Source organism: Podarcis erhardii (assembly GCF_964252035.2).
Source record: "Podarcis erhardii genome assembly, chromosome: 10".
In the NCBI taxonomy this organism is placed as follows: domain Eukaryota; kingdom Metazoa; phylum Chordata; class Lepidosauria; order Squamata; family Lacertidae; genus Podarcis; species Podarcis erhardii.
The window spans coordinates 12,295,978-12,312,020 of NC_138500.1; the positions used below are offsets into that span (position 1 = coordinate 12,295,978).

At 46.7% G+C, this 16,043-nt stretch overlaps 1 protein-coding gene across 1 annotated transcript in view; it reads right to left on the reverse strand.

Moving 5' to 3' along the window:
- The window catches only part of IRAG2 (inositol 1,4,5-triphosphate receptor associated 2), a gene marked incomplete at its 5' end in the record, with an annotated part of 63,008 nt that overhangs the window by 24,922 nt on the left and 22,043 nt on the right, over positions 1-16,043 (reverse strand). The window contains 8 exons of the mRNA XM_081879441.1: positions 55-196; positions 1,043-1,148; positions 2,937-3,008; positions 3,885-3,946; positions 5,280-5,472; positions 9,902-10,016; positions 11,984-12,147; positions 15,459-15,551. Coding sequence (XP_081735567.1) covers positions 55-196; positions 1,043-1,148; positions 2,937-3,008; positions 3,885-3,946; positions 5,280-5,472; positions 9,902-10,016; positions 11,984-12,147; positions 15,459-15,551 — 947 coding nt within the window. The remainder of the gene's footprint in view (positions 1-54; positions 197-1,042; positions 1,149-2,936; positions 3,009-3,884; positions 3,947-5,279; positions 5,473-9,901; positions 10,017-11,983; positions 12,148-15,458; positions 15,552-16,043) is intronic.

Consider the following 16,043-nt stretch of genomic DNA (forward strand, 5'->3'; position numbering starts at 1 on the left):
AGAGAAGAAGTGCCCATGGAGCCTATATTTTAAAAACTTGGCCACTGGTCTTACTTGTGCCCCTCCAGATTCACATCGGAGATGGAGCCATTTCTCAGATGTTTCTGTCCAGAAGAAGACGGGGTTCTCGTATTTTCAAAGGCCCTGGACACAGAGCTCCTCTGGATCAGCTGGAGAGGATCAAGGGCCAACGCATCTGTCAAAAGCATACATAGAACCATAGATGGGCTTCGAGGTCGTATAATCCATTTTGTTGCTTCGTGCAAGAGACTTGCAACAGCTTCTCTAACAAGATGACCATCCCAGCCTCTGATTAGCAACCTCCACCAACAAAGAGCTCACCACCTCCTGAGTAGATTTAAAGGACATGGCTTTCCGCAAAGGAATCCTGGGAACTATAGTGTATCCCCCCCCCCAGAGCTACAAATCACAGCACCCTTAACAACCTACGATTTCTAAGGTTCCATGGGTGAGGCCATATGCGTCAACATGGGTGTCAATTGTGCCTGAAATGTATGGGGTGAGCCACAATCTGTAACCTTGCTTTCCCAGAATCCCACAGAACAAGGCTAACTAACTGGCAATTTTCAGAGGCCTCTCAAAACACGTGGGGCTGAACTAGCTAGCTAAAATTTCACTGAAGACTAGACTACATATTGGGGTGTGGGTGGGTAGGGATTTTCAGCCAGAAAACTGTGTGGGCCCCCCAATCTGGACTGGTGACACATTCCAAAACAGGTCCAAAATGTACCCTATTTTCATCAACGTAGGTCTGGGTGGTGCCTATGCTTTTGTTTCATTTTGTTTTGAGGGGGGACGACAACAACATGTTTATCCTAAAAAGTAGTTCAGTCCTCACGGCTGAGCACGGTGCAACCGGTTTCCAGTCTTTCTTGTCACCTGAAAGGATGCTCTTAAAATAAAGGACTTTAGGTGTTCATGGCTAGGAAAGGGCTTTACGTTGTGTTGGTATGAAAAGCCTGCACTATCCCTGCTGAACTGCATCATTCAAAGAATAAAGGGGATATATTTTCAATCTTACCTAGTAGTGGAGAATATTGCAAGCACCGGCGCCTTGAAGCATGTGACCAGGACAAGTCAAACAGCAGATTCTCTTGGTACCCGAATCCTTTGTAGCAGCAGTTTTTCTAAGTGAAGAAGAAAAAGTTAAGGCATAAGCCTTCTTACTCCCACTGCCCCGCCTCAAAACCCGGAACTTGCCACGCGATTAGCTGATGGAGCTTTTGTCAATAGAGAGCAATCTAGCACTTGGCACATGGGTTAGAAGGACAATTTTGTAGTCATCTCCACCCACCTTTTAAAAAACGGAGCATTAGCTCAAAGACATCCCCATTGTTAGAGGAGGATAAGATAACTTTGCAGTTTCCTTCACGGGAATGGGGATGGTTTTGTTAAGGAAGCCCTAGAAATCTTGAAGCATTGAGTTCTAAGATTTTTGGCTCACCCACATTCATTATCCTTCATTCTTTCTAGGCTCAGGTTCACATTTTTCCGATCTGTAGCCGAGCAGGTATTATTATTATTATTATTATTATTATTATTAATATTATTATTATCTTTTTTGCTCTACTGCTTCCCCCATGAAAGGCCACTCTCTGATGCAAGAAAACCCAAATTTCCATTTGTTTTGATTAGCATGAAAGAGCTGGTTTTCCTGGTGAAAGTGATAAGGCAAAAGGGGCGGGGGAAGACCATTCAGACACAGACCAGGAAATTGTGGACCCAGAAAGTATGTGGGGAAAGGTATGTGTAAATGGGCCCTTAGTTTAGGTTCAGTAGTAGTAGTAGTTAATTTATATACCACCCCTTCATCTGTTGATCTTAGGGCAGTTCCTAACATAAATATACAACATAAAAAACACAAAATACACAATAAGGATTAGAACAAACACAAACCAATCCACCCCACAACACATTTCAAAAGGCACCAGATGTTAAATAGCCAAAGGCCTGGTTGAAGAGGAATGTTTTCGCCTGGCGCTAAAAGGCGTATAATGAAGGTGCCAGCCAAACCTCTCTGTTTTAAGAGCTCAGTTTAAAACATGAGCACCAGTTTGGATCTTCTCAATGGGGGAAAGGCATTTTGCAGAGTATATCACTACATTAAGTGCTGTATAGAACTTTATTCTAAATTCCTTTCTAGCTAATTGTGGGAAAAATAACTCACTAAAAGGCACTAGTGTGGAACTAGCCCTGGATTCACCAATAGTGAAGGTGGTAGGGCCACATTGTGCTGCTTAGATGGTGGTAACATTGCAATGTTTAGCAGGTGATATTGTGAGGTTTAGCAGCTGATAAGATTGCAGTGTTTAGCTGGTGAGTTATTGTGATACTTATCTGGTGAGTTATCATGATGTTTAGCTGGTGAGTTATTGCGATGTTGAAAACCAGGTATCGCCTAGCCCTCACACACATTGTGATTCGCGGTACATTGCCAGCTCAAATATTATGAAACAATTATCACAATGTGAACCTGAAACCGGTTTTGGACGATATACAGTGGTACCTCGGTTGTCGAACGTAATCTGTTCCGGAAGACCGTTCGACTTCTGAAACATTTAACAACCGAGGTGCAAAGGGCGGTTGGGAAAGCCAATGGAGAAAAATAAAAACAGGCAGCAGAAGCCGTTTGACTTCCGAGGCGCGTTCAAAAATGGAAGCAATTACTTTTGAGTTTTCGCCGTTCGGGTTCCAAAACGTTCAGCTTCTGAGATGCTCAAAAGCTGAGGTACCACTGTATTGATATATCGCCCAGCTCATGTACCTAAACGTTCATGAATTGCATCATCTCTGCTGTGGGGTTTTCAAAGGGTGAAAAGCTGCACTTCAAATAAGAGGAAGCTACTTTTTCCTGTTCCACTTCTCGTACACCGTGCACGCTCTCCCTTAAAGAGTCAGAAGCTGCCAGGGCTTACCTTCTGCCCTGTTCTTATCTCTTCGTTTACATTTGGGCTGGATGAAGGACTCTCATCATCACAGGCACAGCTCTGTTTAATTGAAAGAATTTTCAGCAGGGTGTTAGTATCCTGGGTCAAGTGGTCCTGACATCACACGCGAGATCGTTTTGGAGGTGTGGCTTATATTCTATCTGACAATACAGTACTAGAGGTGACACGTCAATGCTTGGAGCAAGAGTGGAAGGGGTAATGCCAAATCCTACTGGGGAGCTGCTCTAGCTCAGTGGCAGAGTATCTGTTTTGTATGCAGAAGGTCCCAGGTTCAATCCCTGGCATCTCCAGGTAAGGCTGGAGGAGACTTCTGGGAAAGACTAGAGGGACAAACCATCCAATTAAGTGCTGGGCAACTTCCTACACTACAGCAAGCAAACAGAACGTCTTGGAAGGAAGCTTGCAGTGCAGAACACTGTAAAATTGGGATGGGTAAGGTAGCCAGCGAGGGATGCAGATGGCGCTGTGGGTTAAACCACAGAGCCTCGGACTTGCTGATCAGAAGGTCGGCGGTTCGAATCCCCGCAACAGGGGGGGGGGGGCTCCCCTTGCTCGGTCCCTGCTCCTGCCAACCTAGCAGTTCAAAAGCACCTCAAAGTGCAAGTAGATAAATAGGTACCACTCCAGCGGGAAGATAAATGGCATTTCTGTGCGCTGCTCTGGTTCGCCAGAAGTGGCTTAGTCATGCTGGCCACATGACCCGGAAGCTGTATGCCAGCTCCCTCGGCCAATAAAGCGAGATGAGCGCCGCAACCCCAGAGTCGGCCACAACTGGACCTAATGGTCAGGGGTCCCTTTATCTTTACCTTTAAGGTAGCCAGCAAACTGCAGATGTTGTCACAATTCTGCTCGGGTTCACTAACTTTGCAGTAATAATAATAATAATAATAATAATAATAATAATAATAATAATACCTGACAAAGAACTCCACATAACAGTCCTTCAAAATGCTTCTGCCTGAGCGAGTCAAGAGCAGCTAAGAAGCAAGACGTTGCAAGGATTGATCAGAAACTATCCAAATTATACAAGGGTTTGTCTTCTTTAGCCAAAATAAAAGCAGTCCACCAATATGAGTACAAAAATGGTGGGATAACCAGCCACATATAACCAACATGCTTAAGTCTAATTAATGCATGAAGGGGTTAATACCATAGAGTAAACTGTGCTATCAGGCTTAGCCATGTCACTTCTCTTACCTAGGGAGGAAATAGGTAATCAAGCCTATTGTTCCCTGTGCAGATTACCTTAGAAGCTCAGCGTGTGAAGAGGTCTGAGCTGGTTCCTGCAGCTTAGCTCTCACCAGTCACTCTTGACTTCCTATACCAATAAACTAGGAACTTTCACCACTTTGTAAGTAAGTTATGTTTTACTGCCTGTGCAACTTATCTGACTGATGTATGCAAAAGCATATGAATCTGACCTTTGAAGAGTTTGTAAGTAAACCAATTTTTAACTTACCAAACATGTAGTCTTTTCATATTTTGTGGGGAGAGGGAAATTTTGGAACTCACTTGGATAGGCATATTTTAAAGGTCTATCTTTCCGCACTTTACTTTGCTACATATTTTGTGACTTTAAATCTCTGCCGGGATTATCTCATCAAAGAGTACTTGCCCCAAACTTGGACCTTGGTATTCAGGAACTCATATACATATATAGCACCAACAATAACAGCAAGTCCTAAAGAAACTGTGGCTAAGCCACAACAGACCTTGGCACCACTTTCACATAAAAACATAAGGACAGGCAAATGTTGATTTCTGAGCGAGATTCAGAATAGACACCAATGATATGCCTCTATTAACACTTTGTTAACAGAGGAACTCTGCACCAAGTTCTCCTAGGAGGCAGGAAGAAAAGTGGTTTGAAGCACAAAAATACACTTGGACAGTATCTAAAGATCAAAAAAACATTGCATCCTCCAAGCAGCAGCATTTGAGGCACGAATTCTCAGATGTGTTCCAGGTCACAGCTGGGTAAGGAGTATCAGATTGTTCTGCCTTCTTAATACATTGGGCTCCAATTGGATCCTTCAAATCACTCCCAATGCATGGACACTGGATAATTTTTACCCATTAATAAGCACATCTCTTTGCACAAGTAGATGTTCTGAAATTTTGTACTTCTCCGAATTTTGCAATATGGTTCTCGGCTCAAAATGAAAAACAAAACACGAAAATTTGATGGTAAGATTGGGTATTTTAGGACGAAACCCAGAGTGAAGCAAACACTCCAATTTTCATTCAGGCCAAAGAACACATGCCAGCTGCCCTTAAGTCACGGAAAGAGTAACTTCAAGCGATACTTACTGCTCTGCTCTTTAGCTTTCAGTTCCAGCACCTGGCAAGTGCGTGTTAAGTTTATATTTTCACTCCGGAGGTTTGTTTGCTCAGCGATGCTCTCTTCTAGCTCCCTTTGCAAAGACCTTGCTTCCAGGCTGGCAGCGTGAAGGTCGTTCTCCTGATCCTTAGCCTGCAGGAGCAACAGCAAGTCAGCAAAGTTTCAAGATCGCTTCTAGACCGCTCAGCAGACCTCACACAAACAAAAGCCGAAATGCATCTGCTCACTCTCTCCGGAAGCAATGCACTCCTAATCTGCCTCTTTATATATATATAGTTTTAACACTTGCAGGTTCTGTTGGTTTTCTCTGAGCAGATGTATGTGTCAAGTCGCTTCTTTCCTGCATAAGGCGCTTAAAAGCCACCAACCCTTCCTCTCAGCTTAGACTTCCTCTGCATTCAGAATTTTGCAAGTTCCAGCGAACGCCCAGGTTCTGCTTTTCCCCAAACACACAGGATGCACTCTACAAAGGCTACCTTGCCAGCAACCGCAAAGGTCAGGCCCTCTAGCACTTCATAGATGAAGATAAAACCCTTGTTCTTATTCCATCACCAAGAGACCTCTTCCCCAACACTGCATGTTGAAGCGTTACCGTTATCAACAGATCAAAACGATCTCAGCAGCTGCATTCTGTGTGAAGCAGGGAGAAGAATACCAGGTTGTATCCTACCCATGCTCTCCAAGTTCACATGTATGTGCACTGGAGTTGTGATGTGCGACGCATGGGGCTGAGCTTTAAAGCCCTAAACGGCCTTGGTCCTGTATACCTGAAGGAGCATCTCCACTCCCATTGTTCAGCCCGGACACTGAGATCCAGTGCCAAGAGCCTTCTGGCAGTTCCCTCATTGCGAGAAGTGAGCTTACAGGGAACCAGACAGAGGGCCTTCTCGGTAGTGGTGCCTGCCCTGTGGAACGCCCTCCCACCAGATGTCAAGGAAATAAGCAGCTATCCTATTTTTAAAAGATATCTGAAGGCAACCCTGTTTAGGGAAGCTTATAATGTTTAATAGACTATTGTATTTTAATATTTTGTTGAAAGCTGCCCAGAGGGAAGTTTTTGATATTTAATGCTGTATTGTTTTTAACACTTGATTGGGAGCCGCCCAGAGTGACTGGGGAAACTCAGCCAGATGGGCGGGGTATAAATAATAAATTTATTATTATTATTATTATTATTATTATGATGATTATTAACACCCCCTCCTCACCCCTGGGCCCAAACTTGGCAAGACATTGGTAATCTTCAATGGGATTCAGATTCATTGGAAGGACTGTAAAAGGTAAAGGTCCCCTGACCATTAGGTCCAGTCATGACCGACTCTGGGGTTGCGGCGCTCATTTCGTTTTATTGGCCGAGGGAGCCAGCATACAGCTTCCGGGTCATGTGGCCAGCATGACTAAGCTGCTTCTGGCGAAACCAGAGCAGCACACAGAAATGCCATTTACCTTCCTACCCGCCGGAGCGGTACCTATTTATCTACTTGAACTTTGATGTGCTTTTGAACTGCTAGGTTGGCAGGAGCAGGGACCGAGCAACAGGAGCTCACCCCGTCGCAGGGATTCGAACCGCTGACCTTCTGATCGGCAAGTCCTAGGCTCTGTGGTTTAACCCACAGCGCCACCTGCATCCCTAGGGAAGGACTGTAGTTCAGTGATAGAAGTACACCACCTTGCCTGCAGAAAATTCCTTGGTTGAAATCCTGGCACTTGCAGGTAGGGCTGGGAGAGAGATTTGCTGCCTAAAAGCTTGGAGATTTGCAGAGGGTTTGGTTTCCCAACATGGGGGCTCAAACCCACGACCCTGAAATTAACAGTCTAATGCTCTACTGATTGAGCTATCCCATATGTCCCTTCCCCTCTTGATAGGGCTGGACTCTTTTTGCCCCATTTCAGGGTTCATGCAATTTTGGAAGTGGGATGGGGATTTCAGGTCAACAGCAAAATGGAGCAAAAGGTGGCCCCTATTAGGGAGTGTGCAGCAATTTATTCCATTTTAGAGGGAGGGGACTTGCCCAACTTTGTGTTGGATGGGTTTCCCTTTTCCTCTTTTTTATTTTTAAAGTTTGAGGGTCATGGGTGGTGCTGTGGTCTATACCACTGAGCCTCTTGGGCTTGCCGATCAGAAGGTTCGTGGTTCGAATCCCCGTGACAGAGTGAGCTCCTGTTGCTCTGTCCTTGCTCCTGCCAACCTAGCAGTTCAAAAGTATGCCAGTGCAAGTAGATAAATAGGTACCATTGCAGTGGGAAGGTAAATAGTGTTTCTGTGCGCTCTGGTTTCCGTCACGGTGTTCCGTTGCACCAGAAGCGGTTTAGTCCTGCTGGCCACATGACCCGAAAAGCTGTCTGTGGACAAATGCTGACTCCCTTGGCCTGAAAGCTAGATGAGCGCTGCAACCCCATAGTCGTCTTTGAGTGGACTTAACCGTCCAGGGGTCCTTTGTCAGTATTTTCATCCCTCCCATTGCAAGGATCACCAGATCATGTTTGTTTTACTTTCTGTCTGAGAGAAAGGAGGGGATGAAAACTACTCTTCCAGACTTCCATCCATAGTACTGTGGATTTTCTTTGATCTATCTAGCATCAAGATGGCAGTATGAGAGAGCTGCATCTCTCGTACATGTTTGTTATGTTCTTTTATTTGTTTAATTAGAAAAATAAATTAGGCATGCAACAGCTTTGCTTCCGTTACTCTGCTGCTTTTGAGGTGCTCACAATAGCAAATGTGAGTCCACTGCACCAGGACCTATTCCTCAGGAATGTTGTGTTGCTGTTCCTACGTTCCTATGATCGGAAGGTCGGAGAAGGTGCTTTCTGTTAAGTTGTGGGTGAACATATCAGACGACACAGCGATTCTTCAAACAGCTCTTCTTTATTCAGAGGCCAGAACAGAACTGAGCTGAAGGGCTCAGTCAGCCTGCTTATATAGAGCTCCAGTACCACGTTACTGTAACAACTTTCTAAAACTATCCAATCACTGGACGTCACTTTCGATCCTTCATTTGCATAACTATCTACAGTATCCCCCTGCTGGCCCAGGGTGAGAACTTCAGTACATAACACTTTCGAGACACAGCCCATGCAGGCGCTGAATACATGGGCTGTACATGGGTGTACGGAAATCCTTTACCTTTAAGTTTTTACCTTTTAAAGTTTAAACTCAGCACAAGGAGCAGAACTCTGGCTTCTGCTGCCTTTAAGAATAGGGTCATAGCTCAGTTGTAGACCATCTGCTTTGCATGCAGAAGGTGCCAGGTCTAATCCTGGTAGGGATGGGGAATAAGACTCCTACCTGGAACCTCGGGCAAGACCATGCCAGACAGTGGAGTCAATAGTGAGCTAGATAGACCATTGGCCTGACTCCGTATAAGGCAGCTTCCTATGCTGCCAGAGGCACTCAGGGGACACTAGAGTCAGCTGCCTTTAAAGAAAAAGGAGAAGGAGGAAGTAGCTCTAGCCCCACCAACACCACAACAAGTACCTCAAAACAGGGGATACTGAATCATCGCACACACATACCAAGCAGGATATGGAAATCCAATTGCCACTATGTAATAGGATTTGTCTGTACAGTAAAAGCTATTTAAGCTATTTAAGCTATTTAAAGGTGCTGACCTTTAAAGCCCTAAACGGCCTCGGCCCAGTATACCTGAAGGAGCGTCTCCACCCCCATCGTTCTGCCCGGACGCTGAGGTCCAGCGCCGAGGGCCTTCTGGCGGTTCCCTCATTGCGAGAAGCAAAGCTACAGGGAACCAGGCAGAGGGCCTTCTCGGTAGTGGCGCCTGCCCTGTGGAACGCCCTTCCAGCAGATGTCAAAGCGATAAACAACTACCTGACATTCAGAAGACATCTTAAGGCAGCCCTGTTCAGGGAAGTTTTTAACGTGTGATTTTACTGTATTTTTGGTTTCTATGGAAGCCGCCCAGAGTGGCTGGGGAGGCCCAGCCAGATGGGCGGGGTATAAATAATAAATTATTATTATTATTATTACTGTGGTTTTCCCAGTAGTGATGTGTGGAAGTGAGAGCTGGATGATCAAGAAGGCTGATCACTGAAGAATTGATGCTTTTGAATTATGGTGCTGGAGGAGACTCTTGAGAGTCCCATGGACTGCAAACCTCTCCATTCTGAAGGAAATCAGCCCTGAGTGCTCACTGGAAGGACAGATCCTGAAGCTGAGGCTCCAATACTTTGGCCACCTCATGAGAAGAGAAGACTCCCTGGAAAAGACCCTGATGTTGGGAAAGATGGAGGGCACAAGGAGAAGGGGACGACAGAGGACGAGATGGTTGGATAGTGTTCTCGAAGCTACCAGCATGAGTTTGACCAAACTGCGGGAGGCAGTGGAAGACAGGAGTGCCTGGCATGCTCTGGTCCATGGGGTCACGAAGAGTTGGACAATACTAAATGACTAAACAACAAACAATAGGATTTGTCTCTTTTGTCTCTGCCTTAGTTTTAGGCCTTCCTTCTCTGAGGCTCCAAACAAGACAATGTCTTCCATACCCTGCTCTTGTCCTCCAAAGTTGTCCTTCTTCCATTTTCCTGTATGCAAAGTCTTAAAAGCAAGAGCAGCACAACATGCTGCACTTACCCGCTTGCTGGCATCCTCAAGTTGTTGGGTTAGCTCTTGCAGTGCTGATCTCAAGATGCCTCCTTCTGACACAGTGTCCTCTTTCAGCCGTCTGGCCAACTCCAGTTCATGCTGCCTAAGGGATATAAGACAAGAGGGGCTTGAGGGCACACAGAGGATTTTAGAGTAGCACTGCTCAGAAATGTAATTGCTTCCTCTTCAAATTCTGCTTGATGGTATATGGCCAGTCCAAACCTAGAAGCATTGTTGGGTACACCTGCCCATCTCCTACACCTGTGCAGATCCATGTTCTTCTAGCTCCCTTTCTCCTATCAGGCATCACTTCTCTGTCACCACTTAGAAGTAACTGGACCCATGACACACTGGGACTCATTTGTCCCATTCAACAGAGTCGAATCCCTTAGGCACAAATGCCAGATTAGCAAAGAGTTTCAGAATTCAAGCAATTTCCAAAGTAGAAAAAATATATATCAAGCATTAACGTCCCAACAGATCTTGCTTCTCCATTAGGTTTCCGGGGAGCCCTAAATCTAGCACAACGCAAGACATGTCTCTGTTCCTCCAGCTTCAGCTGAAATTCTCTCTCACACAACTCTCACTTACCCAGCCCTGCTTGGCCTATTGTTCCCCATTCTAGCATAATAGGATCATAGAGTAGGAAGGGGCCCTGAGAGTCATCTATTCCAATCCCCAGCAATGCAGCAACCCTGCCTACAGCCATTCTTGGGTGGGCTCCAACCACCAACCTTCTGGTTAACAGCCAGACATGCTGACCCATTGCTCCATGATGTGGCATCCAGCCAGGTGAAGTGACTCTGTGGCAACCAGATGCACCAATCTAGGGGGTGAGATGTCTTTGCCTCCCTCCATGTTTGTCTGAAGGGAGCCCAGCTCCCTCTGTCAGGTGTGCGTGCAGGAGCCAGGCCCTGTGACCAATAGGACTTTGCAGGACTGGGGCCTTCCTAAGTTTGTTCTGAAGAGGCAAGGCGCGGCCTCACAACACCTGGTGGCAAGAGCTGGGAAGGGATATAAGGTCAGCATTTCCCTTCGGCTCTTTGCTACAGCAACACGCTCCCTGCCTTGCTGCGTTTGGCTTCTTGCTTCCTGATCCTTGAACCTCGGCTTCTTGACTCCCTGCTTCTTGATCCTCAGACTCCTGACTTCTTGACTCCTTGCTTCCTGACCCTCGCACCCTCGGCTTCTTGACTCTTGGCTTCTGGACCCCTGTTCCTGCTCCCACCCCGCCATCTTGCCCCTGGTCCTGACGTCCCCAGCCGGGACTTCGATCGCCCATGAACCCTCCATGTTGAGGGGGCCCAGCGCACCACAGCTTTAGCTCCCGGCTCTGCCAGAGCACTCATCCTCCTCCAGAGGATGTGATGGCACACACATGTGATGCATGTCGTCACATGTGAGCAACGTGCTTCAATCATGGAGGCAACCTGGTGCCTCTGGTGGCAACCGAACTCATTCCTTGAAGGTGCAGGTGTTGGATACTTAACTGAGCTGCCATGGTCATTACATTGACCTATTTAGCAAGCCTCCTTCTACAGATCCTAACCTGACAAATACAGGATTACTGTTTGGGTAGGAACCCAGGGGTATCATTCAGACTGACCCCCCCCCCCGGGACTCACAGCAACACACACACACACACTCTACTGAAAACAAATCTGTTTTCTCTCAGTTTCTCATTTTCCAGTAGTAAGTTTAGTTTGCCACATTTTTGCAGCCTTGCAATTAAAAGCCAGAAACACTCATGTGCAAGTTTTTCAGCATTCTGCTTCTTCTAACGCACACACTTTCCTATGCATTTTTGCCTTATATGCACCTCCTCTTGCAAACAATTTTCCCCAGTATAATGCACTCTTCTATGTTCTTTTTGCTGGCACACACGACTTTCCCCTGATGTACGTATATTTTGGTTTAAGAACTGCATAGCAAATCTCGAAGGACGTCTGTGTGTTTCGCTTTGCCTGTTGCTTCAGGAAGTGAAAGTTGCAATCTGAATCAAATTTCTGCCCCATCCCCAACACGCACATACTAAAAACTAAAAGAAGGAGAAGGAAGGGGGGAAATAACCTGGATGAAAGTGCTTTCTTCAAGTGCAGCTGTTCAGTTCTCATCCTCCTCAGGTTTCCCGCCATCTTTATAAGCTCCTTGTCCAACGAGTCCTTCTGAGCTTCCAAGAGATCAAGTCTCTGAAGCCAGAGAGTTCTTTTCTTCACCAGATCTTGCTTGAGCTCCTGTATTGACATTTTAACAAGAAAAAGAACCCAATACAGAGCGTTCAGAAGAAATACTTAGCAAGCTATTAGCTATGAATGTGTGCTGGTTTAACCTGAAAAAGGCCCATTCCCATTTAAATTTGGATCAAATAAATAGAAACGAAAATTAACCTGAATGTAGTAATAACTGCAAAGTAATGCCTTTGTTCTGCTTTCTCTTTTGTACTTGCTCACTGGGAATTATTTTGCTGGAATGGTGGGTGGGGAGAGACAGACTGCGGTCCCTATGTTGGGGGATGGGGAAATGAAGTCACCTCTCACCCCCCCTAAAAAGTACAGCATTGCTGCAAAGGTCCTTAAGAAGAGGCTGGCTTGCATCCTGTTAGCGAAGCCACTTAAATAATTGTTATGTACTGAGTTGAATAGGATCCAAAATGCAACAGTCTGATTGGTCCTAGAACAATAGGATTCAGAATGCAGCAGTCTGATTGGTCCTAGAACAATAGGATCCAGAATGCAGCAGTCCGATTGGTCCACAGGAGCCACCCAATCCAGCTCTAGGTGGAAGTGAATCCGCTACCTGATTGGCCTACAGGAGAATCCCAGAATTAGCCAATCACGTGGGGCCCATTTTGTAAATAAGGTATAGTCATACCTCGGGTTGCATGTGCTTCGGGTTGAGCGCATTTGAGTTGCGCTCCACGGCAACCCAGAAGTAACAGAACACGTTACTTCCAGGTTTCGCCGCTCGAGCAGATGCTCAAAATGATGTCACGTGCATGCGTGGAAGTGGCAAAACATGACCCGCGCACGTGCAGACGCGCCATTGCGGCTTACGTTGCATTCAGGATGCGAACGGGGCTCCGGAACGGATCCCGTTCGCATCCCGAGGTACCCCTGTATATAAAGCAGACATTCTGAGGAAAATTCCATTCCTCCTCACCCCTATGAGCTGAATAAAGAGCATGAAATCCACTCTCGACTCAGAGTATATTTCAATAATGCAGAGTCCAGAGAGAGGACAAAATCTTGTTAGGACTTTCCAATGCTCAAGTGGATGAAAAATGGCACATAATTTGAGGAGAAAGGAATAGAGGTATGGTCTTTCTTACTTGAGGACCCATACATAGCAGGGAAGCATTCAACCAAACGTACAGAAGAAAAATTCTCTCAGAACTACACAGCCAATCAGGGCACATCCCACTTCAGCTCTGGCAGGGTCCTAGAGTCCTCCCTCCTCCTTCCCAAAGCCTTCTTAGAGCTTTCCCAGCTTTGGGGTGAAGGTGGGAGGGCTCTAGCACCCTGTCAGAGACTCATGCCTCCTTCCCCAAACCCAGCGCCTCACTTATCAGCTTCGGGATAGCAGCAGAAGGGGGGGGGAGGTAATTTTTTGGCCTTGCATGAGTGCCACAGTACAGTGGTACCTCTGGTTGCAAACGGGATCCGTTCCGGAGGCCCGTTCTCAACCTGAAAAGAACACAACCTGCGTCTGCGCACGCATGGGTTGCTATTCGCCACTTCTGCCCATGCACATGACATCATTTTGCACATCTGCACATGCACAAGCAGTGAAATCCAGAAGTAACCCTTACTTCTGGGTCGCCACGGGACACAACCTGAAAATGCGCAACTTGAAGCAAACATAACATGAGGTATGACTGTACCCAAGTCTGCCACTGTCGGAAGTGCCAAGACTCTTCATTCAAGGAAAGGGTTAAATGAGTGTGATGTGATTGGCCAGAGAGAAACTGATAGGAGGAGTTAGAGTTAGAGTCGGAGTTGTGTGGAAGTTAGTTGAGAGTTGGGAGTTGGAGAAGGAAGAGGGAGGATAGTGGGTTGGTCGAGTTGGGTTGTGAGAAAGTGAGAGGAACTGTTAGGTGGAGTCAGATAGATAGTTGGGATAATCAGTTTGAAGTTGTTAGGAACGAATAAGACAGTAAAGAAACTAAGTTTAAGAAACTTACAAGAAAAATTAACTGAAACCATAAACTTGTTCGTGCTTCTAAAAATAAGCTTGATTATTTGTTAATGTTAACAACTGTCTGGGCTCCGTGTGTACCCGAGGGAAACCGGTTGGTGGCAGCGAAGAAAGCAATCACAGTGGTGGCACAGGGTCAATAGACCGTCAAACGTCTGGGGACCCTGTGTGATCACCATAGGCGCCGACTCCATGGGGCCTGAGGGGGCCCGAGCCCCCTCAAAAATTCGCTCTGCCCCCCCAATAATTTAAGAAAATTATTAGTTATATTATGCTTTGTAAAATCACAAAATTATGTTGGTATTTTTTATTTTCCTTGTTTGATGATAGTTACCTTTTAAAATACATTCAGTAATGAGTTAAAACAAATAATTATTACGGTAGTAAAAGAGGCAGCGCGAGTAGTTTTGCTCGGTGCGTGCGACTGGCCCAGCCCCTCTTTCCTTTTCCTCTCTTCTGCTCTCCCGCCGGGTGCCTGAGGGAGAGTTACTTAGCGGTTCTGAGGAGCCGCTGTTGTTTCGGCAGGGGAAAAACCGCCGCCCGCGAACCGCTGAGCTCCCTCTCTCTTTCCAGCCTCTCTCTCTCTCTCTCTCTCTCTCTCTCTCTCTCTCTGGCCAAGGAGGAGAAGAAGCCCTTCAGCCAGTCTATGGGCGAGTGGCAGAGGTTCATCTACAACCCCAACAGCGGCGAGTTCCTGGGGCGAACGGCCAAGAGCTGGGGTGAGGAGGGCGAGCGAGCGAGCGAGCGCGCGCGGGGAAGGGAGGGGAGGGGGCGGCCGGCACGAGGGGCGGTGGGAGGCGCGGCGCGGCGCGGCGGGCACTTGCCTTGCCCACCACGCATCTCTCTCCTTCTCAGTCTCTCTCCCTCCCTCAGCTGGCGAGGGGGCCACGAGGCGGGCGGCAGCAGCAGCAACAGGCCGGGAGCGGCTCTTAGAAAACTTCCCGGGGCAGGACCCCGGTATGGGCCCCCCCAATATTTTTTATAAGTCGGCGCCCCTGGTGATCACCACACCCCTCCAAAAAACCCCAGCCATAACCTGAAATGGTCAGGTGGGGGAGAGAAATTCACACCTTCTGCCAAGCACCCTGGGGGGGGGGTGTGCAACAGGGTCCCAGTTGAATTCGGAACAGTAGGCCCCTTTCTGGAAACACAAATCAAGATCAAGAATACAAACGAACTGAGTGTGAATGTTAAAAATGTGAAGGACTGCTTTGTGAAAGAAGTTACAAAACCCCAAAGAGGGATATTTTTGTGCCAGTACACATCCCTGCAAGCTCCGCCCAAGCCCTTGTAATTCAGACAGTGGGGAGGTGTCCTAAAGCACCCTTTCTAGCCGTTCAGTAACATTTACCATGAGCTTCTTCTTATGGGCTTCTTGCATATTGGCCTCAAAGCCCTCTGCCAGCAGCACGGCTATTTCCTCCACTCGAGAAAGTTCTTGCTTCTGTAAAGAAAAAGGTCGTGTCCCATGAACTTTCATATCTAAACGGTAACACGCTGTTATGTACTGAGTTGAATAGGATCCAAAATGCAGCAGTCTGATTGGTCCTAGAACAATAGGATCCAGAATGCAGCAGTCTGATTGGTCCACAGGAGCCACCCAATCCAGCTCCAGGTGGAAGTGACTCCGCAACCTGATTGGCCTACAGGAGAATCCCGGAATTAGCCAATCACGTGGGGCCCATTGTGTAAATAATGTATATAAAGCAGACATTCTGGGGGAACTTCCATTCCTCCTCACCACTATGAGCTGAATAAAGTGCATGAAATCCACTCTTGACTCCGAGTATATTTCACCTGCGCAGCTCTTTTGATGTGGAACCTTAGCAACCAGAAGCTATTTGCTTCTCTAAAAGAGTTATATGCAGTGCCTGTGAAGGAATAGGAATGTTTCAAAGTCCTAAGCCTCTAAACCAGTGTTTCTCAACCTGTGGGC